At 46.1% G+C, this 14,424-nt stretch overlaps 1 protein-coding gene across 3 annotated transcripts in view; it reads right to left on the minus strand.

Annotated features, from left to right (window-relative positions):
* Positions 1 to 14,424, minus strand: part of nbn (nibrin) — a 95,886-nt gene that overhangs the window by 66,760 nt on the left and 14,702 nt on the right. For all 3 annotated transcript variants that reach the window (XR_011885819.1, XM_072256689.1, XM_072256700.1), the window contains exons 5-6: positions 10,978 to 11,081; positions 9,655 to 9,772 (exon numbers count right to left, since the gene is read on the minus strand). Coding sequence is in view for 2 of the 3 variants with exons in the window: in XM_072256689.1 (XP_072112790.1) it covers positions 9,655 to 9,772; positions 10,978 to 11,081 (222 nt within the window). In the remaining variant the exon portion in view is untranslated. The remainder of the gene's footprint in view (positions 1 to 9,654; positions 9,773 to 10,977; positions 11,082 to 14,424) is intronic.

Genomic DNA, 14,424 nt, shown 5'->3' on the forward strand with positions numbered 1-14,424 from the left:
TTAATGCATATTTGAATGCTGAATGGAAATGAGAGTTAATCCATCAAATGCAATGTCCCACTGGGTGATCCAAAAACAATCCTAAATTGCTGAGATCACTTTTACTGATGCGGCCAAGGTATGAGAGGGAGACCTTGTATTTGGTCATTTATTCATGCTTGGCTCTGTAAGGCTTAAATTCCTTGACCACATCTACAGTGCCTTAAAGGAAGAGAATGTGCTTACCAATTTACTAGTTTCCAGAAGTGCACAGATCAATTCCACGTGCCACTCTCAACAGGATCATTGTAAATTACATCAAACATACAGGTAGCCATTCAATGTTAAGGACATCCTCAACAAACTAAGCTACCGTGAAGAATTTATATCTCATTATCACTGCACTCTTTTCTGACAAGAGAAATAGTTAGTCACTGCCTGTAACGCCGCTGATGCTTAAGGCAGCAATGAAGGTTGTCTATCTCCGTCTGTCCTTGGCTATCTTTTCCATTGTGCTCCAGGGTTTAGGTTGATCTTAGCAATGTTCAGGACTTCCTTCATTGCGCCAGTAGCTTCCTCTCGGTTTTCACTACTGTCAGTTATGCAAATCCAGGTGGGGACTGAGGAATACTATCAAACACAGATACAAGATTCTTCACTGCTGTTTCCATAAAAAAAATAAATTTTGACCAGTCAGGGTTGTTAGCCCTGAGTTGAACCCCCCAAACCTGGAGGACCGGTGGACCAATATTAGTCTGGCCTCTGCCCTTTGACCTGTTTGGCATGGGTGATCCTACCAACAGTCAAAGCACAAGGCTCTGACTCTAGCCAACATAGCTCTCTGGGTCATGGAGGCAGGCAAGCAAGCCTCCAAACCCTGTGACAAGGTTGTGGTCCTCTTGAAGGTTTGACAAGAGAAACAAAATTAATATGTAAGTCTCTTCTGACATAGAACACAAATTAAAGCCAAAACCTGGGGTGTCATGATAGTTTAGTAGTTAGCACAGCGCTAGCAACCTGGGTTCAAATCCCGGCATTGTCTCTAGGGAGTTTGTACATTCTCCCCGTGACTGCGTAGGTTTCCTCCTGGTGCTCTGGTTTCCTCCACACAATGCAAAGATGTACAGGTTAGTAGGTTAATTGGTCATATGGGTATCACTGTATGGCACGGACTCAATGGGCTTGAAGGGCCTGGTACAATGCTCTCTCTCTAAATAATAAAAAAAACTGATCATAGCATTGAATACGAAAGAATATGGCAATAATAGAGCCACACATATTTAACTATTGTGGAGTAATTGAATATAATAATGCCTCTCAATGGTTGTTTCAGGTCACAAGATCACAAGACAAAGGAGCAGAAGTAGGCCATTCAGCCCATCGAGTCTGCTCCGCAGCTCCCCCATGAGCTAAACTATTCACCCATCTAGTTCCAATTTCCGTTTTTTTTCCCCCATATCCCTTGATACCCTGACCAATTAGATACCTGTCAATCTCCTCCTTAAACACCCTCAATGATCGGGCCTCCACAGCTGTATGTGGCAACGAATTTCACAAATCCACGACCCTCTGGCTAAAAAAAATTCTCATCTCTGTTTTAACTGGGTACCCTCTAATTCTAAGCCAATGGTCTCTTGTCCTGGACTCAACCACCAAGGGAAACAACCTTTCCACATCTACTCTGTCTAACCCTTTCAACATTCGAAACGTTTCTATGAGATCCTGATTCTTCTATACTCTAATGAATACAATCCAAGAGCCGACAAATGCTCCTCATAGGTTAGCCCCTGCATTCCAGGAATCATCCTCGTAAATCTTCTCTGAACTCTCTCCAACATCAGTATATCCTTTCTAAGATAGGGGGCCCAAAACTGCACACAGTATTCCAAATGAGGTCTCACTAATGCCCCATAGAGCTTCATCAACACCTCCTTACTCTTATACACTATTCCTCTTGAAATGAATGCCAACATAGCTTTCGCTTTCCTTACCACCGATCCAACTTGGTGGTTAACCTTTAGGGTATCCTGCACGAGGACCCCCAAGTCCCTTTGCACTTCCAATTTTTGAATTTTCTCCCCAATTTCTTTGTCCACTCTCCTAAACTAACTAAGTCTCTCTGCAACCATTCCGTTTCTTCAACATTTCCTGCTCCTCCACCTATCTTGGTGTCAGCCGCAAACTTAGCCACAAAACCATTTAATCCATAATCCAAATCATCGATATACATCGTAAAAAGAAGCGGCCCCAACACCAACCCCTGCGGAACACCACTAGTAACCGGCAACCAATCAGAATAGGATCCCTTTATTCCCACCCTTTGCTTTCTGCCTATCAGCCAATGCTCCACCCATTTCAATATCTTTCCTATAATTCCATGGGCTCTCATCTCATTAAGCAGCCTCATATACGGCACCTTATCAAAGGCCTTTTGAAAATCCAAATACACAACATCCACAGCCTCTCCCTTGTCAATCTTATTCGAGATTACCTCAAAAAATTCCAATAGGTTGGTGAGGCAGGATCTTCCCTTCATGAAACCATGGTGGCTTCGGCCTATCTTGTCATGCACCTCGAGGTATGTCATAACCTCGTCCTTGAGGATTGACTCCAATATCTTTCCAACTACCGATGTCAGACTAATAGGTCTGTAATTTTCTTCTTGCTGCCTCCTTCCTTTCTTAAATAGCAGAACTACATTTGCAACCTTCCAGTCCTCCGGAACCATGCCAGAGTCTATTGATTCCTGGAAGATTATTTCCAATACTTCCACTATCTCCAAAGCCATCTCCTTCAGAACCCTTGGGTGCACCTCATTCGGACCGGGAGACTTACCTATTCTTAGTCCACTTAGTTTCCCAAGCACTTTCTCTCTAGTAATCTTGACTGTACCTAATTCTATTCCCTGATACCTCTGGCTATCAGGTATATTGCTCATGTCTTCCACTGTGAAGACTGATGCAAAATACTCATTCAGTTCCTCCGCCATCTCTTTGTTATCCATTATAATTTCTCTAGCATCATTTTCAATCGGTCCCGTATCTACCCTTGTCACTCTTTTACTCTTCATATATTTAAAAAAACTCTTAGTATCCTTTTTTATGTTAATCACCAACTTCCTTTCATAATTTATCTTTTCTTTCCTAATGACTTTCTTAGTTTCCTTCTGTAAGTTTTTAAAAGTCTCCAGTCCTCATTTTCCCCACTAATTTTTGCTTCCTTGTACGACGTTTCTTTTGCTTTTATATTTGCCTTAACCTCTCTCGTTAGCCACATTTGTGCCATTTTTCCATTCATGATTTTCTTTTTTCTTGGAATATATTTTTCCTGCATTTTCCTTATTTCTTGTAGGAATTTCATCCAATTCTGCTCTGCCATCCCTCCATTTAGCTTACTTTTCCAATCGACTTGGGCCAGTTCCTCTCTCATACCACTGTAATTTCCCCTGTTCCACTGAAATATCGATACACCTGATACGAGTTTCTCCTTTTCAAATTTGAAACTGAACTCAATCATATTATGATCACTACTTCCAAGGGGTTCCTTTACTTCCAGCTCCCTAATCGCCTCAGGTTCGTTACACAGCACACAATCCAAAACAGCCGGTCCCCTGGTGGGCTTCTGGACAAGCTGCTCCAAAAAGCCATCCTGTAGGCATTCTACAAACTCCCTCTCCTGAGATCCATTATCTTCCTGACTTTCCCATAGACTCATAAGGTAACGGGATAGACTCAAACATATGCTGTAATCTTCACTGTAGGATGATGAAGACATCTGTCATCGGCCATGATTTTATGACTGAGAGTGTTGTTTTTTTAATTTAGATCTGGGTATCAAGTTATATGGAGCTAAGCAACATTATTAAAACTGAATTACATGACCTAACTGAATGCTAAAGCACCCCCAATGGACAAACGCTGGGAAAAGTAACCTATGGGATATACAGTATGTGAAGCGCTGTTTCTTAAGTGGAAGCAATGCTTTGAAAGGGCTATGCATATGTTTCCCAGGAAAACCATGCTGTGATTTTATTGATTATGTTTTTGCTCAGTCCACTGTGGCCCACTGGAAATTTCCATGTAAGCTGCTGTCAGGAAGTTGAGTATAAAAACACTAAAATTTTGGTGTGAATTTATCAAGCTATGCAGGTTAAAGATTATTTAAAAAAAACATAACCCATCTACATAGGAAGTTCCATATTACTTCCATATTTCTACTCCTATGTAATTTTCTTGGACAGTATTTCATATACTGTAATTTTCAGTGCGAATGTGCCGGTCGTGCATGCAGCCTGTTACAGCCGCTCCGACTAGTTTTCTTACTTTTTTCTTCTTACTTTTTTAACTTACGTTACTTGTTGTATTTTCTTTTCACGGTAACACGTTGAAGCTGCAACCTCTCTAACATGCCGGTGGAGAGAGTTTCATTTGGGTTTTTAGCATCTAGAAATAGTTATATTCGGACACGTCTCATCAGCGGGGCAGCAGTATGGTCGCATTGTTTACTCCAGGGACCAGCTGAATGCCAGCCGGTTTAGCCAACGGAGCAGCGGACACCCTGGCTGAAATCTGGAGGAAAACACACAGAGGATGCAGAGGGGGATCAAAAAAGCGAGGGAAGAGGACCGGGTCGAGACAACAGAAACTTATGGAGAAGAAGAGTTATAAGCTGTGTCTTCCCCCTCTCATTATAGGCAATGTGAGATCGCTGGGTAATAAAATGAGTTGACGGCGCTAGCCAGGAGTCAGAGAGCATTTCGCGAGTGCAGTGTTATGTGTTCTACTGAAACGTGGCTGCACGAGGACATACCCGACCAAAACGTTTCCATAGAGGGCTTCCAGACCGTTCGGGCTGACCGGAAGTGCACTGAGAGCGGTAAGCAAGGAACGTGTTTGTAGCCCGGATATTGAACTTTTTGCTGTTGGACTCCGGCCATATTCCATTGAGATGCAATACTGGGCGTCATGAGTGGTTGTTCCTGCCTGTGGCCATCGAACTTTGCAGCTCCTCCCATAGAGGGTCAGACACCCTAAGCCAATAGGCTGGTCCTGGACTTATTTCCATCTGGCATAGTTTGCATAATGTTGTTTTGTGGCGACCCACTTTCCAGCACACTTGAACTGGCTCACGAAACAGCGCGCGCCGGGCCGGCCCCAAAAAGGGCGCCAAGCCATCTTCATCAGCAGGGGGAAAATCCCGTGCGCGGGAAGGATCTGCGAATATGCATTCCCCACAGCAGTCCCGCCCGGGGAGGGCGGGAACGGGAAGGCTTTAAAGGAGGCTGCGAAGTTTGAATAAATCTCTTTTATCGCAACTCCAACTCACCGACTACGTGTCGTTATTCTAGCGCTGTGTGTAGCACACCGCTACAATTGGTGACCCTGATGGTCCAAACGATATTTGGACCAGAGATGACCGACGCCGCATCTGTTCATGCAGTTTCATTAAAACTGCCAAGCTTCTGGACGCTGCGACCCTGCTTATGGTTCCAACAAGCAGAAGCCCAATTCCACATTCGGCAGATAACCTCCGATTCCACTTGTTACTACTACGTGCTAAGCTCCCTCGATCAGGAGACAGCTGCGCAAGTTGAGGAGTTTATACAGTTGCCCCCGGAGGACAGCAAATACACAGCATTCAAAGCCCTGCTCATAAGGACTTTCGGACTCTCACGGCGCGAGCAAGCTGCCCGCTTACTACACCTGGATAGTTTGGGAGACAGGCCGCCATCATTAATGAACGAAATGCTGGCCCTGGCTGAAGGACACAAACCCTGCCTCATGTTTGAGCAGGCCTTCCTAGAGCAAGTGCCCGAGGACATATGCCTGCTGCTGTCCGATGCAGATTTCAGCCACCCCCGGGAGGTGGCGGCCCGGGCAGATGTGCTGTGGAATGCCAGGAAGGAGAGAGGGTCGTCTGTCGCATAGATCACCAAGCCGCGTGCCCAACGGCAGACCAGACCGGGCCCGGCAGCAGAGCCTACAAAACCCAGCGACAGGAGTGAGGAGCCCAATGAACAATGGTGCTTCTACCACCAGCGGTGGGGCACAGAGGCCCGCTGCTGTAGACCGCCCTGCAAATTCCCGGGAAACGCCAGGGCCAGCCGCCGCTGATGGCTACGGCGGCTGGCCATCAGGACAGCCTCCTGTATGTCTGGGACAAGCAGTCGGGACGCCGCTTTTTGGTCAACACTGGAGCGGAGATCAGCGTTTTACCTCCAACGAGTTATGACACCCGCAACAGAGAACCGGGAACCACCCTGAGGGCCACAAATGGCAGCACAATACGGACCTACGGCACCCCCACGGTGCGGCTACAGTTCAGCTCCAGCTGGTTCACGTGGGACTTCACACTGGCCGCCATGGCCCAACCACTCCTGGGGGTGGATTTTCTACGAGCTCACAGTCTGCTGGTAGACCTGCAAGGGAAGTGACTAGTCCACGCCAAGACTTTTCAAACGTTCTCCCTGGGTGAAGCCAAGTTGCCAGCCCCACACCTGGACTCCATCACGCTATCCGACGACGAATTCACCAAGGTCCTGGCAGATTTCCCATCAATTCTGACACTGCAGTTCACGGTAGCCATGCCCAGACACGGAGTACAGCACCACATCCCGACCCAGGGACCACCCCTCCACGCCTGTGCTCGAAGGCTCCCCCTGGACAAGCTCCGACTGGCGAAGGAGGAGTTCAAGAAGATGCAGGAATTGGGGATCATATGACAGTCCGACAGCACATGGGCCTCCCCCCTGCACATGGTGCCCAAGGCAACTGGGGGGGGGGGCGCTGGAGACCATGCGGCGACTACCGTAGGCTGAAAGAGGCTACAACGCCAGACCGCTACCCTGTGCCGCACATTCAAGACTTTGCAGCAAACCTACACGGCGCAAGGATCTTTTCCAAGGTAGACCTCGTCCGGGGATACCATCAAATCCCAGTACATCCGGACGACATTCCCAAAACAGCACTCATCACCCCGTTCGGCCTTTTCAAATTCCTCCGAATGCCATTCGACCTAAAGAATGCCGCACAGACATTCCAGCGGCTAATGGACGCGGTGGGACGCGACCTGGACCTTGCATTCATCTATTTGGACGACATCCTCATAGCCAGCAGTACTCATCAGGAGCATCTGTCCCACCTCCGTCAACTCTACGCCCGACTGAGCGAATTCGGTCTTACAATCATCCCGGCCAAATGCCAGTTCGGACTCGACACCATCGACTTCCTGGGCCGCAGGATCACTAAAGATGGGGCAACCCCTCTGCCCGCCAAGGTAGATGCGGTCCGCCACTTCCCCCGACCCAACACAACCAAAGGCCTGCAGGAATTCGTGGGTATGGTGAATTTCTACCACCATTTCCTCCCCTCAGCAGCCCGAATCATGCGCCCCCTGTTCACCCTGATGTCGGGTAAGGGCAAGGACATTACCTGGGATGAATAGGCCGCGGCCACTTTCGTTAAAACCAAAGAAGCCTTGGCAAACGCCACGATGCTAGTGCACCCCAGATCGGACGTTCCTACTGCCCTCACGGTGGACGCATCCAACACAGCAGTCGGTGGAGTGCTGGAGCAACTCATCAAGGGTCGCTGGCAACCCCTGGCGTTCTTCAGCAAACACCTATGACTACCCGAACTCAAATACAGTGCTCTCGACCAGGAGCTATTGGCACTATACCTGGTAATCTAGCATTTCAGATACTTCTTAGAAGGTAGGCCCTTCATCACGTTCACGGACCACAAACCGCTTACCTTTGCGTTCACTAAGGTGTCCGACCCCTGGTCTTCCCGCCAGCAGCGACATCTGTCCTACATCTCTGAATACACGACGGACATCCGGCATATCTCGGGAAAGGACAAAGTCGTGGCGGACGCACTGTCCAGACCTACCATACAGGCCTTGTCACGGGGGTGGACTATGCAGCGCTGGCGGAGGCACAGCAGGCAGACGATGAGATCCTTAGTTACAGAACTACGGTCTCCGGTTTGCAGCTCTAAGACCTCCCCGTAGGCCCAGGTGAGAGGATTCTACAGTGTGACGTAGCTACCAGCCAACCCCGCCCCATCGTCCTGGCAGCCTGGCGGCGGCGAGTTTTAGAATCCTTTCACAACTTAGCGCACCCCTCCATGAGGACAACCGTCCGGCTGGTCTCCAACAGGTTCGTTTGGTATGGACTTCGTAAACAGGTCAATGAATGGGCCAAAACGTGCATGCAGTGCCAAACGGCCAAGGTGCAGCGGCACACCAAGGCTCCGACGCAGCAGTTCGAACCCACCAGCCAGAGTTTCAATCACATTCATGTGGATATCGTGGGGCCCCTGCCAGTGTCACGAGGAGCGCGGTACCTCCTAACTATGATAGACTGGTTCACCAGATGGCCAGAGGCGGTCCCGCTCACCGACACCACCTCTGAATCCTGCGCCCGAGCACTGATCGCAACCTGGGTAGCCCGCTTCCGGGTACCAGCCCACATTACCTCCGACAGAGGCGCCCAGTTCACCTCCAGCCTGTGGTCAGCTACGGCCAGCCTTTTAGGAACACAGCTACACCACACAACTGCCAACCACCCACAGTTGAATGGACTAGTGGAACGCTTCCACCATCACCTGAAGTCAGCTCTCATGGCCCGCCTGGAAGGGCCTAACTGGGTGGACGAGCTTCCCTGGGTCCTGCTCGGAATCCGCACGGCGCCCAAGGATGATCTGCACACCTTGTCGGCCCAGTTGGTGTACGGCGCACCCCTGGTAGTCCCAGGAGAGTTCATACCGGCCCCAAGGGGGCACGAGGAAGAACCCGCAGCAGTCCTGGACAGACTACGTGACAGGCTCAGTAACGTGGCCCCCATACCCACTTCACAGCAGGGACAGAACCCGACCTGCATACCCAAAGACCTGCAGAACTGTAAGTTTCTTTTTGTACGACGGGGCGGACACCGGGCACCGCTACAGCGGTCCTATGAGGGGCTGTTTAAGGTGATCAGGAACAACGGGTCCACGTTCGTGCTGGACACTGGGGGGAGAGAGGAGATTTTCACGGTGGACCAACTCAAACTGGCCCATGTGGACTTGGCGTAGCCGCTATGGGCTCAGGCACCGTGGCTCAGAGGCAGACCTCCGAAACAGAGGCTGATCCAGACTGCGGACACTGGGGGATGTATCGCCGGTTCTGGGGGCAGGGAGGGAGTTATGTGGCGACCCACTTTCGAGCACACGCGAACCGGCTCATGAAACAGCGCGCGCCGGCAGAGAGGCCGGCCCCAAAAAGGGCACCAGGCCATCTTCACCAGCAGGGGGAAAATCCCGTGCGCGGGAAGGGTCTGCAAATATGCATTCCCCACAGCAGTCCCGCCCGGGGAGGGCGGGAACGGGAAGGCTTTAAAGGAGGCCGCGAAGTTCGAATAAATCTCTTTTACCGCAACTCCAACTCGCCGACGTGTCATTATTCTAGCGCTGTGTGTAGCACACCACTACAGTCTGATTGCTTGTGGTTTTATATTGCTATAGTTATGCTCTATTCTTGGTTGGTGCAGCTGTAACGAAACCCAATTTCCCTCGGGTTCAATAAAGTATATCTATCTATCTATCTAATAAGAATAAATATTTCATTAAGTGTTTATGGTCACTATTAAATCAAATTCCTTTATGGATTATTTTCTCTTCTAAAAGTCTCATTTACCTGTTTTTCATTTAAAAAGAAGAATGTCTTGCCACTAAAAATTGATTTTCTTTCTGGTTTCACTGTGACATCTAGTTCTCCAGGTTTGATGCTAGGTTCATCAATGGGTGGGACATAACTGCCAAGACAAAATGTGAAACATGAAACACCAGAGTTTAAGTGATAAACAATTAAGAACGTGTTTGTCAGTAAAATATATTTCTTAACTGGAGAAGCAACTGAAATGTTGTTTTGAAGTTGTGCTTTACCCCTGGCAGTTTAATTTTGCATCATGCACCAGTGCACAATTCTCAACTGTATCAGTGTTCAGTATCTCATATCAACACCTGCCAGAAATTGAACTGATCTTCATTTGAACATTCCTTAGCTAATCAAAAGCCAATCAAAATTATAGTGTCTTATAAAGCTTCAAGGAGGAGGAAAGGACAAGTACGGCTGTAGAAAAATTGACAGGCATTAATAAATCAATGGTAGGATGGAGTTCAAATTCAAATAATTTGCCTTAGTGGATACCTTATAACTGACAAGGTTCACAGACAGAGTTTTTTCCATTAGCTTGGTCTGGTGTTTAGTCTGGTTTTGGAGAGTGTGGACTGTTGTATCAGCGACAAGGCCTTTTCAAAAGAATTTCAGAGCTCAGTATTTGCCTCACAGTAGGGATTCTGTAGTGCAAACATCTCTGTCAACTTTGGATATGCAAGAGTAATTTTCCATTCCAAGATTATAACAGACTGAAAGACTAAATTATAAAAGAACCCACTTTTTTCCTTCTTGGTTCCTTGCTTTGATCTATGGAACGTTGTCAACTATTTCTGTTCTTATGAACCTTTTCTCGAATACACGTTCAGATTACACCTTTATCTACAGATGTGGCATACCAGTTGATGTCACAATAAACCTTGCTTATTCATGGCCTGTTTTACACTCCTTTACCTCCGCTCATCCATTTTCTATCATTTTTTGGTGTCACTTTTCTTATTTTTAAGATGCTTGAAATTTTTAAAAAGAACAATTTTATATATTCTTTAAGGAAGTTCACTTCATGGTACGTCATAAAATATGTGAGCTATAATCTTTTTAGAACAATGTAACCACACACCATAGTAAAATAAGGAATTAAAGATAGCATACCACTTGATTTAACAATTTCAATGAGAGTACATAATAAAAATCAAGGGACTTCTGCCCCATTTATTTTCATTCTCTACTCTCAACTTCTAACCAATATTTTAAATCGTTCACACATGTTGTATGTATTAAAACCATAAGATTCTATTAAGAATATATTATAAACATTTAAAGAAAATGATAAATTCATGTTACCTTTCTGAATTGGGAAGTTGTCCTTTATTTCGGATTGCTTCAATAAGATCAACAAAGAATTCTGGCTTTACTATTGGTCGACCACAGATCAATGCACATATAGTCTTAAAAGCAAAGATATGAATTATTATTATGTATGGCACCGAACTGTTATGTTAATATTATCATCCATATGAACTAACATATTTCCTTAACAAAAGCAGATGAACAATAATTTGTTCAAGAAATCACAATTTGTTCAGAATCTATTTGATACATGATTAAGACTTGACTTCATGCTTTTGGTTCATCACAATTCAAACGAACTTTTCAAAAATGTGATTAGCTCAAATTATAGATCACAGAATAAGTACAAATAACTGATAAATATAGGCAAACAGAAAATGCAAGCATTTCCATTTACTGCAAAAAAAATGACACTTGAGGTCTTCTAACTATTTTTCAAGAACATTTCTTTAAAAGCAGGGAAGTGGGTTGGCAGGTTAAATAGCCAGTAGTACATAAGTGAATAGCAGAATCTGGAGGAAGTTGATCAGAGAACGTGGGCAGAACAAAATGGGGCTTGTGTATGATTAGTTTAATTAGGTGCTTGATTGTCAGCATGCACAGTGGGTCTCGAGATCTGTTGCCATGTTGTATGATCCTAAACTTTTCAGGTCATGCTAAAAAATGCTCCTAAATAAAATTCATCAGCGATGTATTAGGGAAGGTAAAAGGTTATTCTTCAGGTCACACCATACATCTCCTTACAAAACACACCGATTTTTTTGACTTTGAACAGACATGTTGATACTGAAAGTGCTCAATAGTGTTTTCAAAGTGTAAGCATTTCTCCTTTTCAAAATTAGGATCTCAGGGGTTAGCCATTTAGCAGCCAAGATGAGAAATTTCAAATGAGCCTGATATTACGGAGATTTAGCGGAAAAATGACTGATGCACAAGAAACACCACAAAGTTACAGGCTTAAAAGTGACATGGTCTACTCCTGTTTCCCATGTGTTTAAGATTTTAAAAAGTAAATGAACGTTTGGAGAGGGAGGGCAAGAATCCAGATGTTGTGGTCCATGTAGTGACCAACAACGTGGGTAGGAAGAGTGAGGGGGTCCTGCGTAGTGAGTTCAGGGAGTTAGGTGCGAAGCTGAAGGGCAGGACCTCCAGGGTAACAATCTCAGGATTGCTACCTCTGCCACGTGCGAGTGAGGCGAGGAACAGAAGGATTATACAGATCAATATGTGGCTGAGAGGATGGTGCAGGAGGGAGGGCTTCAGGTTTTTAGATAATTGGGAAGGTGGGATCTGTTCCGATGGGACGGTTTACACCTGAACTGGAGGGGTACTAACATTCTTGCAGGAAAGTTTGCTAGTGCTGCTTGGGGGGGGGTTTAAACTAAATTTGCAGGGGGCAGGGATCCAGAATGTGAGAGAGGATAGCGAGATGAAGTATAAAGGACAGGTGGGGACTACACGGTTCCGGAATATTAAGTCTGAAGTAGAGAAAGGTGAGGCGGAACGAGTGATAAGGAGGATACATGTGCAGAGGGATGGTCTGACGGAGCATGGAGTTAAATGTGCAGAAAGAGTAAGTAAATTTAAGAAGGACAACAAAATTCAAGGGGCGTATAGCCTGGTGAGAGTTCGGGGAGCTGGGTTATGCACAATAGGCAGCGATTTAAACAGAGAGAGGAGAAATGGGTTAAAAATTCTATATCTGACTGCACAAAGTGTCAGAAATAAGGCGGATGAGCTTGAAGCTCAGGTGCGAATGGCTAACTATGATGTTGTTGGGATAACGGAGACATGGATGCAGGGGGATCAGACCTGGGAATTGAATGTACAAGGGTATACGTGCTATCGAAGGGACAGAAAGGTGGGCAGAGGGGGTGGGGTGGCCCTGTTGGTGAGGAATGAGATTTCAGTCCCTAGCTAGGGGGGGACATAGAATCAGGAGAAGTAGAGTCAGTGTGGATGGAACTGAGGAACAGTAAGGGCAAAAAGACCCTAATAGGTGTTATCTATAGGCCCCCAAACAGTAGCATGTATATTGGGTACAAGTTGAATAGAGAGTTAACAATGGCGTGTGGCAAAGGAAATGTCGCAGTAGTTATGGGGGATTTCAACATGCAGGTGAACTGGGAAAATCAGGTTGGTACTGGACCCTAGGGTAGGGAGTTTGTAGAGTGCCTACGCGATGCATTTTTGGAGCAGCTTGTACAAGAGCTGACCAGGGATAAGGCTATTCTGGATTTAGTGTTGTGCAATGAACAGGATTTGATAAGTGATCTTAAAGTAAAGGAGCCATTGGGAGGTAGTAACCATAATATGATAAGTTTCTATCTGCAAGTTGAGAGGGATAAGGGCAGATCAGAAGTGTCAGTATTGAACAAAGGAGATTATGGAGCCATGAGGGAGGAGCTGGCCAAAGTTGACCGGTCGGATATCCTAGCAGAAAAGACAGTGGAACAGCAATGGCAGGTATTCTTGGGAATAATGCACAAGGTGCAAAATCAGTTCATCCCCCGGAGAAGGAAGGATTCAAAGGGGGGAAAGTGGCCACAGTGGTTGACAAAGGAAGTCAGAGATAGCATAGCATTAAAAAAGTATAACAGAGCTAAGGTGAGTGGGAAGACGGATGATTGGGAAATTTTTAAGGAACAACAGAACTTAACTAAAAAGGCAATACGGGGAGAAAAAATGAGGTATGAACGCAAGCTAGCTAGGAATATAAAGGAAGATAGCAAAAGTTTTTTTTAGGTATGTGAAGAGAAGGAAGATAGTTAAGAACAAAGTTGGGCCCTTGAAGAATGAATTGGGAGAAATTGTTATGGGTAACAGAGAAATGGCAGACGAATTTAATAAGTACTTTGAATCTGTCTTCACTAGGGAAGATACAAGCAATCTCCCAGATGTATGGATGGGCCAAGGACATAGGGTAACAGAGGAACTGAAACAGATTGACATTAGGAAGGAAACGGTGATGAGTAGACTGATGGGACTGAAGGCTAACAAATCCCCAGGTCCAGATGGTCTGCATCCTAGGGTACTAAAGGAGGTGGCTCTGGAAATTGCTGATGCATTGGTGATCATTTTCCAATGTTCCTTAGATTCAGGATCAGTTCCTGCAGATTGGCGAATGGCTAATGTTATCCCACTTTTTAAGAAAGGAGGGAGGGAGAAAACAGAGAACTCTCGCCCTGCTAGCCTAACATCAGTAGTGGGGAAGATGCTAGAGTCCATTATTAAAGATGAAATAGCGGCATATCTTGATAGCAGTGATAGGATTGGGTTGAGCCAGCATAGATTTACCAAGGGCAAATCATGCTTGACTAATCTATTGGAGTTTTTCGAGGATGTAACCAGGAAGATAGACGCGGGAGATCCAGTGGATGTGGCGTACCTTGACTTTCAGAAGGCATTTGATAAGGTACCACATCGGAGATTGGTGGGTAA

Source organism: Mobula birostris, chromosome 1 (assembly GCF_030028105.1).
Source record: "Mobula birostris isolate sMobBir1 chromosome 1, sMobBir1.hap1, whole genome shotgun sequence".
NCBI lineage: Eukaryota > Metazoa > Chordata > Chondrichthyes > Myliobatiformes > Myliobatidae > Mobula > Mobula birostris.